Below are 17,863 nucleotides of genomic sequence, written 5' to 3'. Positions count from 1 at the left end.
CACACGTCTACACAAAACTAATTTTATAATACTATTATTTTTTTTCTCAATTTCGTGAAAATATTAAATAATAAGTATTCAACAGCCTGTAAGCAAATTTTGGATCAGACACCTGTCGAGAGTGTTAGCTGTCAATCTGTTTGCAATGCGAATATGCGAGTAGATACATAATATTATATACCTATCATTGACACGTCATATTATACATTCTATAATACTACAGATACATAATATTAATATATTACAGTAGTATACCTACTAGTATATAAAAGCAAATACTCGTCAATTTTTCAATGGCATTAAATTAATAAACTATGAACAATATAATACAAAATTTAACTATTGTAGTTAGCCAGTTAATTTAAATATTGGAAGTCTGCAAAGACATTTAGACATATAATAGATAACCTAGAATGGTCCTAAGTAATTATTATGTGTGCATATTTGAAGATGATCTTACTTATATTAATTTTGTTAGTTGCATTTACAAGACGTGTTAAAGGAAGGAGAGTATTTTTAATTAATAGTGGATAATTGGATATATAAAGAACCTTGGAATTTGATATTTTTTTTTATCGTACCTAATCGTTGTTTTAAATCTTTTATACAATATTTTTAAAAGACAAAAAGAGACATGTTTCATTTTAAAAGTTACAACTATACTAAAATTATGATTTCCAGATTTATGTACAGCATTTTAGGATACCTATAATATACAGTTTCAAGTTTCAATATTAATGTATTAATGTATGTATTATTGTATTGAATATTCATTGAAAAAGTAAGTATTTCAATGGTTCTGAACACACGTAGGTAAACTATAGAGTATATGGTATATAAAATATAAATATAATAAATATTTTTTTCTTTTTGAGTCAAAATATAATATAATATAATAGAGGAGGAGGCATAGACGCATAGACCTATAAACTAAGTTTTTTCTTTTTTGATTACCATGTCATTTCCAGTCCATAATGTTAGTGTAATCCCAGTTATAGCACTATTATAAATGTATATGTATAATATAACAGTGGCGTATTTGGGGGGGGGGGTGTCCACGATGTCTGGCCACCCCCCCCTCCAAACAAAAAAAAATTTAATATTTATTGTAGATAAATTCTGAAGGGAATTTGGCAAACAATAATATGTAATTCGTTTTTTTTGACTATTTTAATATTATATAAAGTCATAAACTAATTTTTAATTAGTTTAAAACGAATCACACATATCATTGATAGCCAAATTCCCTTCAAAATTTATCGATATTAAATGTAGTAATATTATTATTATTATTATTATTATTATATATATTAAATTATTAGTAATAAACTAATTAGAAAAGAAAAGAAATTTAGTTTTAAATAATATACTTATTAACCTATTATATTTTTAATTATTTATAAAACTGCTATTCTTATAGCATCACTGGTATCGAATTTAACAAACAAAATACATTGTAATAATTATGTTTATAGTAGGTATTTTATACCTGTATGATTTAAATTACATAAAAATGACTACTTTTAATTAAATAAATAAAAATGTTTCATTACAATATTTGATGAGTATATAATGATCTTTGTGGTAGTAGATGTAAAACAGAAATATTGCAATCAATTAACAAATAAGTTTGTACCTATATTATCTGGACACCCCCCCAAAAAACATTCAAAATACGCCACTGTAATATAATGTATATTATCATAAATTGTGGTTGTAGATAAACCATACAAATAATAATAAATATTATCTATGAATAATAATAATAATACTATCTTCGCAAGTCAGAATCCAACAATGATAAATTGATAACAGTGTAATTGAAATTAAAAATATTTTCAAATTTACCTGCAAATTGCTAACATTCATTATATTAATTGTAGCATTTGAAGGTAAAAAATGCATTTATTAATTATAATTTAATCTTTTATTTGGTTACTAAATGGAAATTTATCTACAATAACAATATTTATGATACTAGTATTAATACTAAAAAAAAATATTTATGTTAAATTTATGATTAATTTTATTTGTACTGTATTTGTGTATTGTGTGAACATTTGTCACTTGTGCATTTTCTATTTGCTAATCTTAATTTATATTATTACTAAAAACTGAATTTATGAAATCCTCAGGCTTTTGAAAATGGAAACAGATAATCAAAATGTTCAGAAAACTCAATTATGCAACTATTTGGTAAGTCAATCATAAAAATTAATTATTTTATTATATTGATATATCAGTGGCGTAACCAGGATTTTTTTTGGGGGAGGGCTGATCAATTTTTGTAAGGTACAATTTAAGATTTTTGTAGCGATTTCCATAGACCATTAAAAATTAAAATAATTTTTAAATTTTCTTGATGCCCTCCCCCTGGCTACGCTACTGTGATATAAATTATTACTTATAAAATACTGATGTAATGGATTATATGGATGATTACTGATAAAAAGCAATATGTATAATATTCTACTTCAAAAATAGGATGTCAATATTAAATTGAATGTATGATTGTGTTTTTTATTTCAGCCAGAGCGAGTACATTCTGAAGGAAGACGAAAACTTATGTCTTGGTTGAATCAACAAATGAAAGTCAATTTAATAGATGGTCGCATTTTAGTAGGAACATTTGTTTGTACTGATAAAGATGCCCATATTATACTTAGTACATGTTATGAATACTTTAATGAAAAAGGTAAGCTTCTTAAGAAAACAAATTAAATCATTTATGATTTTAAATTTTTTATAAATTATGTTTATGTGTTTAGATTTAGATACTGGAGAATCTCGACTTTTAGGTTTAGTAATGATACCTGGACGACATATTGTTTCAATTCATACAGATGTACAACAAATAAATGAACAACCTATAAATGCATCAAACTTTGAAGAAATAATATGATAGCATAAAAATTAGCATATTGCAGTTATGATTTAATCATTGTGTGTGTTTTTTTTCATTGTTAATATTTAATACAAGTCCTAAATTATTTTTTTTTTTTTTGTCAAAATATTAACAAATTTTTAAGTATATATGTAAGAAAATTACAAATTATACAACTTTGTTTAATATATATTTATTATGCAAATCTTTTATTCTATTTATAATCAATGGTAATACAATGTGTTATGCTTATTGTGATCACTGGTTATAGTATCGTTTATTGGAATCAAATGTTATTTATTTTTATTAAATTTGTTAGGATAGTTAAAAAATTAAAAGATATTATGTTTTGTGAAATCGGCTGGTTACTAGAATCAAAACAAGTTTTACAGAAGATCTTTTCTATAACATAAATTAAAATTACTTGTACCAGGGTCCAGGTTTGTATGATATTATCATTGTGATTGTTTTAGATAGATACGGGTAGTACCTACCATAAACAAATATACTTGGTATTTAGTGGCATACAAATGATGGGGAGTATAACACTATTTTTTAGAAAGAATTAATTTCTTATGAGATGTATATTTTTAGTCATCCAAATTGTTTATTTAAAAATTCTCTCTCCAAATTCAGGTCTAAGTATGTCACTGCTGGTAAGTGGTAACTGCTAATACTCCAAATGACTTGGAATATAGTATTCCAAATACTTTAGTTATTTAACATTACTCTGTATCTATATTATTAGTTTTAATAAATAAGCTCACCTTTATATTTAACAAAGTTAAAATTCCTGTCAGAATAAACCAGTCAACGGGAAATTTGATTACTCAAATCTCAATGTGGAAAGACATTGGTTTTTTAAATATTGTTAACAACCAAATCATTACATAATATTTTTCTATATAGAAGTAAAACATTTATTTTGTCCCATGAATTATATTTGGTGAGTAATTTTTGCAGAAGAAAAACTTTTTATAGACATAGCTGATAAAATATTTTATGGCATTTATTTGTATGCTTTTTAATGTCTTTTTAAAATTTGATCGATTTAAGAAGGGAGAAGCAGTTAATAATTTATATAGTTTTCCTTTAAAAATAGTTTTTTTTAACATTCAAGCTATTTAAGGCTACTAATTTTTCTTGTTCTTAAATTTCTACTTGCATTATTTAATCCTTACTTTTTTGTAGTTATGTTTTCAATTTATATATTATAATTTATTCAAATATAAACAAATAATACCTATATGTTCAAGTTACTATTATTTAAAATTAAACTCACAAGCCAACTTAAACTATAAAACACAAATAAATATCAAATATCAAAAATATTTATATTTTACATATTATATTAAATTATTGATTTTGGCAGGTTATATTACTTAATTATTTTACATCTGTCACCTTTCTAAATTGTAATAATTTTAACAGTATAAAATACTTACCCATGTTTGTCAATTGTTTGAATTGTACATATTAGGCTACTAGGCATAATTTTTGTTTTAACATCAACACCCATAGATTAGATATCAAAAAGTATTTATGTAATTATTGTGTTACATTTTAATTTAATTATGAGTATCAATGTAACCTTGCATGTAAAGTGTTATATACAATTTTATTAGGTACCTACTCTAGTATTTACTACATTATTATACCTTAGGGTAGCTATTAATAAAGCTATTATTTTTACATTTTAAAAGGACTATTTTAAATTCTTACCCAAATTCAGTATATTCAATTATATTCATCTATCATTATAATATCTACTTTCAATATACATATAATAATAGTTTTTAATAATAAAAAAATTTCAAATTCCCATTTTATTGTTCTACTTGAACAATAGAACATAATATCACAGAATAGATTAAATTATAAGATAGCTATATTTTTTGATGATAAATTAATATAACTATTTCTATGATAATTTGTTATGCCTACTTCATATATTAAAATAAATATTTTTAAATTTATCTACCGTAGTACAGTCTTATTTTTAAATAATAATTTTAAACTGCTTGTCGACGAACAACAAATGGCGGGAAAGATGATCGAAATCGTGATAAAATTTGATGCGAATATTCTATGAAATTACCATAGAGTATACTCCGTAGTCTATAGTTCTGTGGATTACATTAAAAAGTTTAATTTTTTTTTTTATTTATAAATGCACAAAAAAACTAAACTATAAAGTGTCAATTTGTAACCACGATTTAACTTTTTTAACTTTCTGTTGTTCCAGGGCAAGGTATTATCTAGTGATTAAACCATGCAAAAAACCACGATGTACTATGATAAGATAAAATTATAATCGGCCTGTAATTTTTATTTTTCGTGCAAGTGCAATGTTCTGAATTCTGAGGAACCAAATGAACGTCATAACTTATAAATAGGTATACGAATTAAGTAGTTAAATTATTCTAATTTAATAATTATTTCTTATATTTTATTAAAAAACTTTAAATCAATGCTTTAAGACTTGATTCAATTTTTATATATAGGTAAATTATTAAAGATTATATACCTTGTAAGTTATGAATAGGCTGTATTATATTAACTTGAATACTACACTTGTGCCATAGACATTTGTAATCATATTGTACAACGTTTATTATTGTATTTGTTAGAATGAGCTCCAAAGAAGAATTTTTATCCAAAACTGAACGCACTAAGTGTTGGCTGTCTCGTGATAATTTTTGGGAATGTTTGCGTTCCAACAATGATAACGCCGACAAATGTACTGATCTTAGACTAATCTACGAATCATCTTGTCCTGTTCAATGGGTAAATTTATGTTCAAATATATTAAAATTGCTATGTTACAATTTTATTGTAATTTAAATTACCTACTGATTCTAATATTTAAATTCAGTTTAAAGAATGTTTATATATTTTATTTAAATTGAAAAAATGTATAATTAATTGAATTTTTCAGGTAAAACACTTTGATCGAAAATATAACTACTTGAAGTTTAAAGAAAAAATGGAAAAAGATGGTTATGAACCTTTAAACGAAAAATGATTTATTTAGTATAATATTATATTCAATTATAATGTTAGTTTAATTGGTAGGTAACACACTAGTTAATAGTTTATTTGAAATTTGTTTTTTTTATATTTAATTTTATAATATTTCTTCATTTTTATCTTTCTTGTGTTGAAAAGTTAAATATAATATAATAATTACTTAAATGCTATGTATAAAAATAACAAAGATAATAATTGTTTAAATTTGTATTATGAAAAGAACAATTGTTAAACCAATAAATATTTATTACAGTTATTACTTATTCAATTATTTGATTTTAATTAACATACTAAACCATTTGGATTTCACATCAAATGTGTTTTAATTAAAATACCTTTGTTTATATTTTTACTATCTAAAATAATCTTATTTTATTTCAGTTTTAACTATAATATTCTTTCAAATATGTTGCCATTTCAAGAATTACTTAACAAGTTTAGTATCGAAGTATTTGAAAACAATTTTCATTACAATTATACTTCTATGACTGTAAGTATTTAGTATATTATATAGTTTGGATTTTGGAACACTATAAAACTATAGGAACCATACTTGTACATGAAAATAGCTGTTGTAGTAATGAAAAGGTCTCCTACCTATAGAGCTCTACAGAAATATAGATTAAGAGTGGTCATTGATTACCACTATGTAGTCTGGAGTAAATAACAAAAAAAGTATAAAATCCAAAAACAACAAAATACAATTATATACATATATTTTTTATTATGTAAATCATATTTACATCTAATTGAGTATCATTTTGAATTAGCAAAAATAAAATACCAAAAATATCTTTACTTAAATTTAAGTCTATGTTTTAAGGATTGTTAATGTTAAAATACATGCCAATTTAAAAATTAATAACTTTAAAAGTTGAATGAATTTTTTTAAACTATTTTGCCTAATATTTACAATGATACAAAGTATATAAATTAAAATCTATACATTTTTTTTAAATTAGTACAATTATAAAAATATGTTTTATTTATTAACTATTTTATTACCTAAAAGTATTTATATTTTGAACATATTTTAATCACTATTTAAATCAATTTGTTAATAATAAAATTGCTATATACATATTTTATTAAATAATATTTATTTTTTAGGAGTTAAGTACTTTTCTTCAAAAAAGTATTAATGGTGATGTAGATTGTTGTATAAAAAACCAAAAATGCCTAGATATTTTAAAAAATATTCATTTTCATATAATAGATATAGTTGATTATAAAAAATATGCATCGGACTATCAAAGTTTTCTTCCTCAAATTTTATATCAAACATATTATTTGTGTCATCAAAATATATCAAAACAACAATCTAATAATAAAGAGAAGAATAAATGGACTTTACCCAAGAAAATAGATGAATCAGACAATAATGGTATTAGCATTATTGATTTTGTAAGTCTAGATAAAAGATTTAGATTACCATTAGAAAAGTATGATCAATATTGTTTGCTTATTCATGTTGGTGCTGTTAAATGTTTTCAATTTGAAAAACAATTGAATTGTATAAATGATTCAATTGAAACTATTTGTGAATTGTGCTTCCGCCATTCTGAAATAAATTTAGAAGCTTTAAAATATTTAACAGAATGTATGACCGTTATAACAAAAGATCAGTGGAAAATATCATCAAAATATATTTATAAGGTCTTAATGGGTCAAATGAATCATTATTTACCATCAATTCATGACCAATGTATTTTACTGTTAAAAAAGTGTTTAGATCTTGAAGATTTAGATTATATACTAAATATAGTTATGATGGAAATATCGTGGTCTCTGAGGATTAAGTTTTATATGTTGACTGTCATCGCTTCAAAATATGGTGCCAAAAAGGTATATACTAAAATATTTTATAGCTCATAAATTGTAATATATCATTGGTTTATTACTTAGTATAATTTTAGATTTTAGAGAAATATGATATTTTGTCAATTTCAATGTGGAAATGTTTGAATGAACCATACTTGATGTCTCCTTGTATGGGTCTATACAAAACATTTATTAAAGATTTAAATGAAGATGATTTTTGTACTTTAGTTATGCAGCCAATTATTAGTTATTTGATTACTAATAACAGTATTTCTGAGTAAGTATTATAATTAACACATTACCCTTTGTGGATATTATAGTCACAAAGAAATATTTGAATTTAAACTACACTTTTATTTTTATTTCCAATAAAAAAAATGTTATGTGGTATTTTCCATTAAATTAAAGTTAGATGTTAAAATTGAAAATTTTATGAAATTGTAATTACAAAGTAATTTATATATTTTGTAAAATTTTGAACTTGAATGTTTATTAATAATGTAGATTTAATGCCCTTTTAACTATTATTTAATTTCTAAAATTTAAATATTAAAGTTGTCTAAAAGTATATTGTTTTGAATTAAATTAGATATTAATTAATTACATTTCAGGTTAACTAGATACAATTTTGTGACTTATCTATTACCTCTAATGAAATCTAAACATAATGGCAGTTTATTGATGTTGTATGAAAAGATGAATAATCAATCAAAATCAGATTTATATCTTCAAATATCTGTGATAAGAATGATTTATAATACTGAAGTAGAAAACGTTCAAGAAATACTTGACTCGTCTTTGAATTCTGGTGATACTAAAATAAGATCTGTAGCATTCACTATTTTGTGTTCTTCAAAGTTATCAACTGATGTATTGAACAAAATTTATAATTTTATTATTGACAATTTAAATAGCGACTGTTCAACTTTAAGAACAAAGATTATTTTTGGATTAGAAAATATGTTACGCAAGTGTAAGAAACAAAATACAATTATACTCACATTTTTGAACAGATTGCATAAATTCATTTTATCAAATTTGGTGCCTGGTTCAAATTACCAAAGAAAAATTACATCACTGAAAATATATTTGGTTATACTTAAGTATAAAAACAATGATTATGTTTCATATTCATGTAGACATTTACTTTTTACAAATTTATTAGACTCCGAAGATATAAGAAAAACATGTAGTGAAATACTAGTGTCATATTTTAGTGTTGTAAAAGAAGACAAAATATACTTGAATAATTGGATGAAATTTGGTTTAAACTTGTGTTATGATCCTTTATTTTATAAAAATGAAAGTGGTTCAACTATAATATATACAGTAACTACTTTGGCTTATAAATCTGGACTTAAAATTGATATATTCAACATAAGCAATTCATCTATGTCTGCTCATATATTAGATTTAGCAAAAAAACAAGAGAAACGACTTAAAGATAATTTTGTGAGCAATGTAACACATGGTACACTTTATGGTTTATTAGATGTATTAAACAATTTATCGTTCGAAAAAAATTCTCCAGAAAAAAATAAATTAAATGAAACTCAGATTGAGGCCATGTTAAATTTAATTGAAGACAATTTGAATCTAATGCTGGACACATTATCTTCTAGGGTGGACGCAGAAAGTACATTTTTTATTTATAAATCATAATATTGTTATTTTTATTTTAATCAACTTATTTAGGTAAAACTGAGGCACCATCTTTTGCTCAGATGGATGATGCATTAAGTAGTTTACGTACATCAAACCAAGATAATGTTCAAATACCAACAAACCAATTTCTATTAAATTTCATTTGGATAAATATTAAAGTATAAATGTGTCATAAATTTACAATAGTTTTTTTCATTCATTAAATATTGATTATTATTCTCAGATTTGTTGTGATGTTGCAAGCAAATATGCAGTTATGTTAGCAATTAGTGATATTTCAAATAAACATACAAATACTCAAATAAAAAGATGTGCAGATATGATAGCAGATGTATTAATTAGGTGTAGACATAAAGGTGCCATGGAAGCCACTTGCAAATCACTTGGAACAATAATAAAGCATTGGAAGGAATCACTAAGTTGGTGTCAAAATATGTTAACTGACCATATTAATTGTATGAAACCAGAAGATGAAATATCAAGAAGATCAGCTGGAGTAAGATATCTTATTCATGCGATTGTGACAAATAACAAAGTGAGTTTATTTTAGCATTCATTTGTAGACATTTGATTATATTTTAAATTAACAGGTATTGTAGTATGGGGATTGAGTATAAAAAGAATTTTAAATTGTTTTAGATTTTTTATTTTCAGTATGTACTACTTGTGAGGAACCTTGTAGCTTGTATTATATTTTTACAATTTTAACCACAACATTTTTTATTTACATTTATAGAAAAAAACTAAAATATATTAAGAAATTATAAATGTCTATTCTGTATACGAAGTTGTCATGTAAGTTTTGTATCAGATACAGCACTAAGATATAACGTTAATATAGCATCCTAGTTATTTTGCAATATATCTTCACGTTTCCGAATACGATAGTGCCGTGAACGTTCTGCATCTGACATAGATCTAAGCAAGGTCGTAACTGAAAAAAATTTCGGGGGTTCAACATTTTTTTTAAATATAAATGTTGAAAATGTTTAGTCAATAAACTATATTCACCACTAAAATATTTCTACTTTTATAAATTTCAGGGGGGTCCGGACCTCTTGGACCCCCCCTCAGATACGGCCTTTGGTGCAGGTGATATCAATGATACACCACTAACGCTATACTGCGATTTTTTTTCATTTTGTCGATTTCGATATTGTCGAACACGTTCTGCATCAGATACAGGCATAGGCGCCGCGAGGGGGGTGCAAGGGAGTGCACTTGCACCCCCCTGGCTTTACAAAAAAATAAATTAAATTAAAAAAATTGAATGGTATTAAAATTATTTTATTTTGCATAATTATCTACATTATATTATATTATATTACGTATTTAACTATTATTATTATTATTACGTATATAAGCATTATTTAGAAATTAGCGTATACCTACTTGCACGATGCACACTCCCCGATAAAATTCTTGGCGGCACCTATGGATACAGGCAGATGAACTTCAGCTTGAACGACTACTCGGTTATTTTGTTCTGTGCTTTGACTAGCTAGATTATTTTGTAATGCATGTACCATGACCAGCTTCGTCAGCAGTGTTGGCCATTGAATCTGTAGTTTTAAATTTTTTTTCGGTAACTTGATCATCTTTGGGCATGTTTGATTTAGCTAAGTTGATGAGTATAATAATAAATTTTTTAATAATATAATAGATTATCGGTGCAAATAAATTCCTATTACATAAACAAGCAGTTGTATTTTCATTGCACATTAAGCCGATTTGGTTTACTATAGGTAACAGTCTATCAACCAAACTTAAAGTTAAACAAAAAAAAATTTACATTATTTTTTGTTATAATAATTCACAAATATAATACCGATAACACAGAATTTATGTATAGTTAATAATATAATAATTATGTAAAATGTAATGGTACTCACACAATGAAGAACGACAAATCAATTGGAAGGGTTGAAGGCTACTAAAATAAAACAAACCACTGGCAAGGGTTAATAAATATAATAATAATTAATATTTTTAATAACATAATAAATTATCTGGTATCAGTCGTTCGTGGTGAAGACACAATACGAAATAAAAGCTATAGAAAATTGGGCGATGTAAACTCCGCCAGTTATTTTTGTTTACCTGGTCAGTACTCACATTGCCATGTGCCTTCTCACATTAAATACGTTAACATCTATTGCGATGGTATATGTCGAAATTGACAAAAATATCATATCAAGGTGAGATCGATTCATTTATTAATAATTGTATCTTCATATTATCTGAAATCAGTATTTCCAATCATGGTGGAGGGCAATTCAAAACTTTGGACTGAATGTTGAGTATAAAAGCGAATCAGAAATAAGTAAGTGGCTTCATCTATGTTTCGGATTATTGTTTTCATCTCCCGAAAAAGTTTCCGATGTATTTGCATTTACTTTAGAAGCAATCATGCCATCCGACCCCAGAGTAAAGATTACCTTGTTGACAATTACATAAGTAATGACACAGCGTTTCCTCCTAATTTGTGGGCTGATCAGAGTACAAATTTAAATCTTGCTACAAATGCCTGTGGAATCCTTTCACAGTCATCTAAGAAATTCATTTTTTAAAAGTCACCCGAATGTTCACATTTTTAGTAAAGTTCTTATCGAATTTCAAACCCAAACTTATATTAAACTAAATGGCATAACTCAAGTAAATAAATTAAAAAATTCAAAATAAAAAAAAAAAACGATTGTATTACAGAAGGCTATAAATAAGAACACTAAAGGAGTGATATAAGACCTAGAATATTTACAAATTGTATCACATAATCTTAGTTAACTATGTATATTTTTGGATTATTAAGTATAACGATTATTATTATGAAAAATATGATTTTATATGATTATTTATTAGGTATAACGATATTTTTACTATGATTTAAATAATTAATGTGAACGATATGATATTATGTTATATTATAATTTTTTTTTAATAATATATCATATTAATTTTATACTACTACTTGATTTTATTCACTGGCGGAGTTTACATGAACTTAATTTTACCTATTTTTTTTTTCTGGTGGAGTTTACAGTAAAAAAAGGTACTTGTGGCGGAGTTTACATGCGCTCAAAAAATTTTAGGCCGTCGGTCCGTGACGACCGTGTCTGACCGTCGTCTTTTTTATTGTACCCTCTGTAAAGAAGTTTCACTTCAAAAAGGATCGAAGAAAAGTCACTTCAGTAATAAAAAGTAATTCACTGAGTTAATTGATTAAATTAAAAAGTATAAATTTGTTTTTGTATGTACTTACATTTACATATTGTCTAAAAAAATAATATACAATAAATTACTATATGAATAATTAAATATTTAACTAAAGAATTATGGGCAATGTTTCTTAAGTAATCTTATGTGTACTTCTGTGTTATCTCGACTACCAAAATATTTACAAGATTACTTGTTAGAATCATCTGGGTTATCTCGACTATCGCAATTTATTAAATATAAAAGTATATATTCGTATTATATTATTGATGTTTAATTAACATTTAGTTAACAATAATAATTCCAAATTTAACCTATTCTGAAACACTATAAAATGTAATCAATAAAAATAATAAATATTGAATGTAATAGTTAAAACATGTAGTAAAAAAATATATCTTGTATTATAAAACATTTAGTTAGATTTAATAATTTTTTTACGGGGGGAAATAGGTTTTAATATCCATTAAAATTTTGTTAATTGGTGGATCGTTTGCAAGATTTTATCGCCAAACAAATTCAGTCAAGTATTTGAATCCAAGTGATGGCGAGCTGTTTTTTGTTTCGCCATTTAGCCGATCCCAAAGGCGTTCAATCGTTTGAGTGTGTGCTCCTGTGGTTGAGTCTATAAAATTATACGTATGATTGGCTGTATGGTGATCGAAGCTGGACGATTTTATTAATTCGGTGTTATATGCACGCCAACAATCTGAATAGATCATGGTCCCTACCTGAATGTTGCTTAATCGTCGTAAGCAGAGTTCCTGTTTTTCTGTCAGGCACTTTTATTAAAAATGACTTTTGTCTTGCGACAAATGCCTCTAAAAATCCACTGTTTGGGAAGTACCCTTCCAACTTGATTTCACGTAAATAGTTATAAATAAATCGCATCTCAGTAGTAAACGAAATTCGCAAACCAATTGCCGTTGCATACCTTTTTTTGGCATTTTTTGATATTGCATTTCCAAAAGATCTCTTTTCCAAAGTATAACTTTGCCAAGTGATTGGACAAATCCGTACATTTGGCAACACTCCACGTTCCTGGAGGAAACAAACAGCTTCCTTCTCTGACGATGGCAAATTAAAAAAAAATGCGTACTGACTAGACGTTGAATAATATCTGTTCGACTGATTAATGAAATAAATATCGACATAAAATAGTTAAAATACCTAAACTAATTAGTTTGTAGTAAGTTTGTATAGTACACAGTATATTACATAGTACATTACGATGATATAGATTACAACGCGGGAATATATATTTATAGTTTCTTATACGGAGGTATACGGAGGTGGGTTAGGTATTCTTGGAAATATTATTTGGTAGTCGAGATAATACAGAAGTACCATATTTTGTAATTCTATTTTGATAGTCATCGCGCACAATTTTTAATCTTTCAGCATAGTCACAATTTTCTTTTTATGCCCATGGAATACTCAGTTATATACTGTTCAACTTTGCCTATCATATAATAAATACTCTGCCGTAATTTAATTTATAGATACTAACTGAAAAATTAGTTTTATAAATTTATGATAATTAGTATATTGTTTGAAATCATTATCTATGAAATAATTATGAGAATTGTACACACAGTGAATTAATTGCGGTGAAATATCTGGATACCAAAAAAAATTACCAATTACCATGTATTTAAAATGCTAATATAAAAAAAAGATCAATTTTATTAAAAACTGGTACTGTTCTACAAAAATGACGTATAAAAAGGTTCATTCAAATTATTAAAGTTACTTAATTATTTATTAATTTCTAAATGTTACATGAAATATTTATAAAAATGTATTTAAAAAAAGGTTGTTTGACAAAAAGTTATTATTATATTGGTTATTCACAAAAGATTACTTTCGTTTCATTTAAAAACTCATCAAACATTATATTTTTTGATGGATGTATAGATTATAGATCTCCACCATTTCTTTTGTAACCTTTTTTAAGCAAAAAAATATTCTATTGAATCAAATTGAAGTTTTGTTTAGTAATACACCATAAACATCACTTTTTAATCTATGTACAAACTACACACTAATTGTCATTTTAGAATTGGTTGTATGAGACTATGAGAGTATAATTTTGCAGTGTTTCTGTATATTCAATAAATTTTTTTTTATATTTAATATCTTATCATATTTATCAATTTTTTAAGTGTAATAATAATTGTCTGTTTAAATTTAAAATAATAATGTCACTTAAATTTGAAACGTAGCTACTTAAGAATTTCTATACCAGGGGTTACCAATTAATATTTTTGAAAAGCTACATTGAGAATCTAAAAATTTTTTGTGGGCCATCAAAATTCTTAGTAGATATTTACATTATTTAAAAAACAATAATATTTAACAAAAATAATAATTTACAATAATAACACATATAATGTTGTCGTAATATGTGTTATTTATTCTTTGTCTGCAGGCTGTCATTTGGTGACCCATGTTCTATACTTTTGAAAATTAATTTTATAATAATTAATAATATCCATATATTTTTGAAATTTTAGGTCACTGTTAAAGATTGTGTTAAACAGTTATACAATATAGCTAAAGAAAGTGTGTGTATTGGCATTGATACAATTGTTGATTTACCACAAGCAAGAGCCCAACATCTATTAACTGCAATTGTCTCAAATGCATCAATTTCTACAGGTAGTTTATATTATTTCATGGAGGATATGATCATGCTTTGTATTGATAAACTCAATTCCCCACTTTGGACCATCAGGTAAATTTAAAATTATTGTGTAAATATAGAGGACTGTTATACTTGCACGTTTATAACACATTTCAAAACTAAAATATTAAAAAACAACTTTCAATGTGCTCTAAATGATATTTTAAACTTTTAATTTGTTAATAGGTCAATTCATTTTAATATTTAAAATAGCAATGTAAAACATTTTTTTCTAATCGTTAAGTTAATTGTCATGTCATGTTTAAGACCAAGAAAACGTGTGTATAACATACTCTAAAATGTTTGATAAAATAATATTTCTTTGTTCTTTGCCTGTAATTATTAATTAATGGTATAATTGTTTTAAGAAATGCTGCTCTTCAGTTCTTCAGTTCTCTCCAAGTAAGATTGATTGGTCAAAATCGGTTAAACAATGATTGTTGGCTATCTCATTTACCATTAGAACCATTACTATACCATTTTCCACGATTGATGCAACGTTTACAATGTTTATGGTCACAAACAAACTATAAACTTTCAAGCCAAGCTCGTTTAATCCCTTTCATGTCTCTATTAAAGAGCTTAAAGCTACAATCATGGAGTTTGTTACCATCAGACCATCAACAGTTTTTACAAAATCTTCGTTTTAATTTGTGGTCTACTGGTTTCGCTCTTGAAATATATACTGTAAGAAATATGGTAGCTCAAGCTTATGCCAACACAATACAAGTTAATGAAATATCATCAACTCTAAATAAAATTAGTAATGAAATATTAAAATATGATGGAGAAATTTATTTTTCAGAATTTAAAGGTTTTAATCATTTACATGGATTGATGTCAGTATATAAGTATTTAAAAGATGTTTATTTTATGGAATTAAATCAAGAGTATCAGGTTTTTAAAATTGCGCATGAACATTTACCTCCATTATGTAAATCAATGTACATTTCAATTAACCGTGAAGTATTAAATCCACTTCCTTCAAGTTCATCAATTGACCATATTCTTGTCAAACAATTAATGATAAAAAATGACATATCACTATCATCTGACTTGTCAGGCTTATTAGAATTTTATATGAAATCTGATAAACATACAGCAATATGTTTTTTGAGATGTCTTAAAGATTATAATAAAAGCCCCAAAGATGTGTTGCTTTTAATTAACAAATTGGTCAATTGTCTTGATGTTGATGACAAAGACATATTAAAAGAAATTATCATGAACATTGATGTACTTTTAATCATGCGTCTTGAAGATATTAAAATTGAAGTAGAACTAGAAAATAATTATTTTTCTGCAATATTACAAAAATGTACATTATGCTCAGAAAAAGATTTTATTGCTATGCTACCAGTTCTTAGCTGGTTATGTCCAAGTAAAGCTTGGTTAACTTTGTTGCCAATTGTGTGTAAATACATTGATTGTGATTTGTATGATTCTACTGATAGATGTAGTTCTTCAAGAGCTCTATATTATTTCAAAAATCTAAAAGATGATGTCAGAGTATGGCATGCAGTAGTTGAGTTATTGCAAGATGAAGATATTGATGTACGGGTTGAGATGACAAGGTTTGTGAATTACATTTGTTATAACTGTTCTTCCCTACTAAATCCTTACACATGTCTAAGGAAAATGTTTGAAACAGAAATAGTGTCTTGTTTAATAAACTCAAGGCTTGCATTTACCTGTTTTTGGAACCAGTTATCCGAGATTAAACTACGCACTGAATTTGATGAAACCATAAATCCATTCTTTAATGATCAGTCGAATGTGTACCAAGAACAATCCAATATCATGAAATTGGCTTTTGAAGGCCTAAAATCTTTGATTAAATCAAATGACAATCTTATTTATTATAAAGAAATAGTTAAAAAGAGCCTTAATACTTTAAAACGTGAATGTGAATTTAAACACACATTTATGGATGAAGATTTAATGATTTTAGATACATATTCAAGTATACATTACCAAAAATTATATTACAAGAGAGAAATATTAGTTTTATTGAATTTAAATGATTATTTGAATATGTTTTTTCCAATACTAGAATTTATATATTTACCAACTAAATCTTAATGCTCACGATAATTTTAATTTAAGTATTTGGTAAATTTTAGGTATTAATTTGATAATGTTTTGTACAAATTATTAATTAATTATGTTCCAATTGTCAACTATTAAAATGTATTGATAAGTACATTATAATAAATTCTATGTTGTAATTCTATTTCTTGTTGAATTATTTATCATATCTTTTGGGTATAATAGTAAGTTTGAAAGACTTATAGAAAAGCACATGTTTTATGTATTTAATTCAAAAAGTGGTAGATTTAATGTTCATTTAGTTAATTATTTAACATTTTATATTTTGAATTGAATCAGATAATTATATTATAAATTAGCAATATCATATGTAAAGATTTAAATTTTATTGTCAAACATAATATTTTGCTAAATAATTATGGAAAAATGTAAGTCAATTGAATTGTACATCTATATTACATATAGACATTTTTTTGTTTAAAAATTAATAAATAAACAAAAATACAGACAATAGA

General features: G+C 25.3%; 4 protein-coding genes across 9 annotated transcripts; 3 read left to right on the top strand and 1 right to left on the bottom strand.

Annotated features, from left to right (window-relative positions):
• Nucleotides 1–1,813: 1,813 nt before the first annotated feature.
• LOC113549359 (N-alpha-acetyltransferase 38, NatC auxiliary subunit) lies at nucleotides 1,814–3,053 on the top strand. Its single transcript, XM_026950619.1, has 4 exons — nucleotides 1,814–1,892; nucleotides 2,136–2,196; nucleotides 2,530–2,695; nucleotides 2,769–3,053. The coding sequence occupies exons 2-4, from the start codon at nucleotides 2,146–2,148 to the stop codon at nucleotides 2,900–2,902; spliced, it is 351 nt and encodes a 116-aa protein (XP_026806420.1). The 5' UTR covers nucleotides 1,814–1,892; nucleotides 2,136–2,145; the 3' UTR covers nucleotides 2,903–3,053.
• A 1,949-nt stretch (nucleotides 3,054–5,002) lies between these two features.
• On the top strand, nucleotides 5,003–6,067 carry LOC113548711 (cytochrome c oxidase assembly factor 6 homolog). Of its 4 annotated transcripts, XM_026949735.1 has the most exons (4): nucleotides 5,003–5,280; nucleotides 5,365–5,388; nucleotides 5,515–5,671; nucleotides 5,823–6,067. In XM_026949735.1, exons 3-4 carry the CDS (start codon nucleotides 5,516–5,518, stop codon nucleotides 5,907–5,909), a joined length of 243 nt encoding a protein of 80 aa, XP_026805536.1. In that variant the 5' UTR covers nucleotides 5,003–5,280; nucleotides 5,365–5,388; nucleotide 5,515; the 3' UTR covers nucleotides 5,910–6,067. The 4 variants fall into 4 exon arrangements, with proteins under 4 accessions (XP_026805536.1, XP_026805535.1, XP_026805534.1 ...); XM_026949734.1 differs by having other exon boundaries at nucleotides 5,003–5,388; nucleotides 5,823–6,066; XM_026949733.1 differs by lacking the exon at nucleotides 5,365–5,388 and having other exon boundaries at nucleotides 5,006–5,280; nucleotides 5,823–6,063.
• On the top strand, nucleotides 5,823–17,382 carry LOC113548708. Of its 2 annotated transcripts, XM_026949726.1 has the most exons (9): nucleotides 5,823–5,955; nucleotides 6,296–6,404; nucleotides 7,025–7,759; nucleotides 7,831–8,012; nucleotides 8,347–9,371; nucleotides 9,431–9,558; nucleotides 9,624–9,935; nucleotides 15,130–15,350; nucleotides 15,668–17,382. In XM_026949726.1, exons 2-9 carry the CDS (start codon nucleotides 6,321–6,323, stop codon nucleotides 17,379–17,381), a joined length of 4,401 nt encoding a protein of 1,466 aa, XP_026805527.1. In that variant the 5' UTR covers nucleotides 5,823–5,955; nucleotides 6,296–6,320; the 3' UTR covers nucleotide 17,382. The 2 variants fall into 2 exon arrangements, with proteins under 2 accessions (XP_026805527.1, XP_026805528.1); XM_026949727.1 differs by lacking the exons at nucleotides 5,823–5,955; nucleotides 6,296–6,404 and having other exon boundaries at nucleotides 7,198–7,318; nucleotides 7,512–7,759.
• Nucleotides 7,284–11,314, bottom strand: LOC113548710. 2 transcript variants are annotated; one of them, XM_026949731.1, is made up of 3 exons: nucleotides 10,793–11,314; nucleotides 10,412–10,635; nucleotides 9,892–10,334 (listed from the first exon to the last, which is right to left on the bottom strand). In XM_026949731.1, exons 1-2 carry the CDS (start codon nucleotides 10,996–10,998, stop codon nucleotides 10,440–10,442), a joined length of 402 nt encoding a protein of 133 aa, XP_026805532.1. In that variant the 5' UTR covers nucleotides 10,999–11,314; the 3' UTR covers nucleotides 9,892–10,334; nucleotides 10,412–10,439. The 2 variants fall into 2 exon arrangements, with proteins under 2 accessions (XP_026805533.1, XP_026805532.1); XM_026949732.1 differs by lacking the exons at nucleotides 9,892–10,334; nucleotides 10,412–10,635 and adding an exon at nucleotides 7,284–7,475.
• Nucleotides 17,383–17,863: the final 481 nt, after the last annotated feature.

This window comes from Rhopalosiphum maidis, chromosome 1, assembly GCF_003676215.2.
Source record: "Rhopalosiphum maidis isolate BTI-1 chromosome 1, ASM367621v3, whole genome shotgun sequence".
Classification (NCBI taxonomy): domain Eukaryota; kingdom Metazoa; phylum Arthropoda; class Insecta; order Hemiptera; family Aphididae; genus Rhopalosiphum; species Rhopalosiphum maidis.
Note: the sequence above shows the minus strand (reverse complement) of the source record. Positions and strands in the feature narration are given on the sequence as shown.

Bases quoted from the DNA above. Each gene is read 5' to 3' on its own strand.
- LOC113549359 (XM_026950619.1), top strand. From the start codon at position 2,146: ATGGAAACAGATAATCAAAATGTTCAGAAAACTCAATTATGCAACTAT. The intron at 2,197-2,529 runs GTAAGTCAATCA...TTTTTATTTCAG, and splicing joins CTCAATTATGCAACTATTTG to CCAGAGCGAGTACATTCTGA. The intron at 2,696-2,768 runs GTAAGCTTCTTA...TTATGTGTTTAG, and splicing joins TGAATACTTTAATGAAAAAG to ATTTAGATACTGGAGAATCT.
- LOC113548711 (XM_026949735.1), top strand. From the start codon at position 5,516: ATGAGCTCCAAAGAAGAATTTTTATCCAAAACTGAACGCACTAAGTGT. The intron at 5,672-5,822 runs GTAAATTTATGT...TGAATTTTTCAG, and splicing joins CATCTTGTCCTGTTCAATGG to GTAAAACACTTTGATCGAAA.
- LOC113548708 (XM_026949726.1), top strand. From the start codon at position 6,321: ATGTTGCCATTTCAAGAATTACTTAACAAGTTTAGTATCGAAGTATTT. The intron at 9,559-9,623 runs GTATAAATGTGT...TATTATTCTCAG, and splicing joins TCATTTGGATAAATATTAAA to ATTTGTTGTGATGTTGCAAG. The intron at 9,936-15,129 runs GTGAGTTTATTT...TTGAAATTTTAG, and splicing joins CGATTGTGACAAATAACAAA to GTCACTGTTAAAGATTGTGT.
- LOC113548710 (XM_026949731.1), bottom strand. From the start codon at position 10,998: ATGATCAAGTTACCGAAAAAAAATTTAAAACTACAGATTCAATGGCCA. The intron at 10,636-10,792 runs GTAGGTATACGC...TTTTTTGTAAAG, and splicing joins GGGGAGTGTGCATCGTGCAA to CCAGGGGGGTGCAAGTGCAC.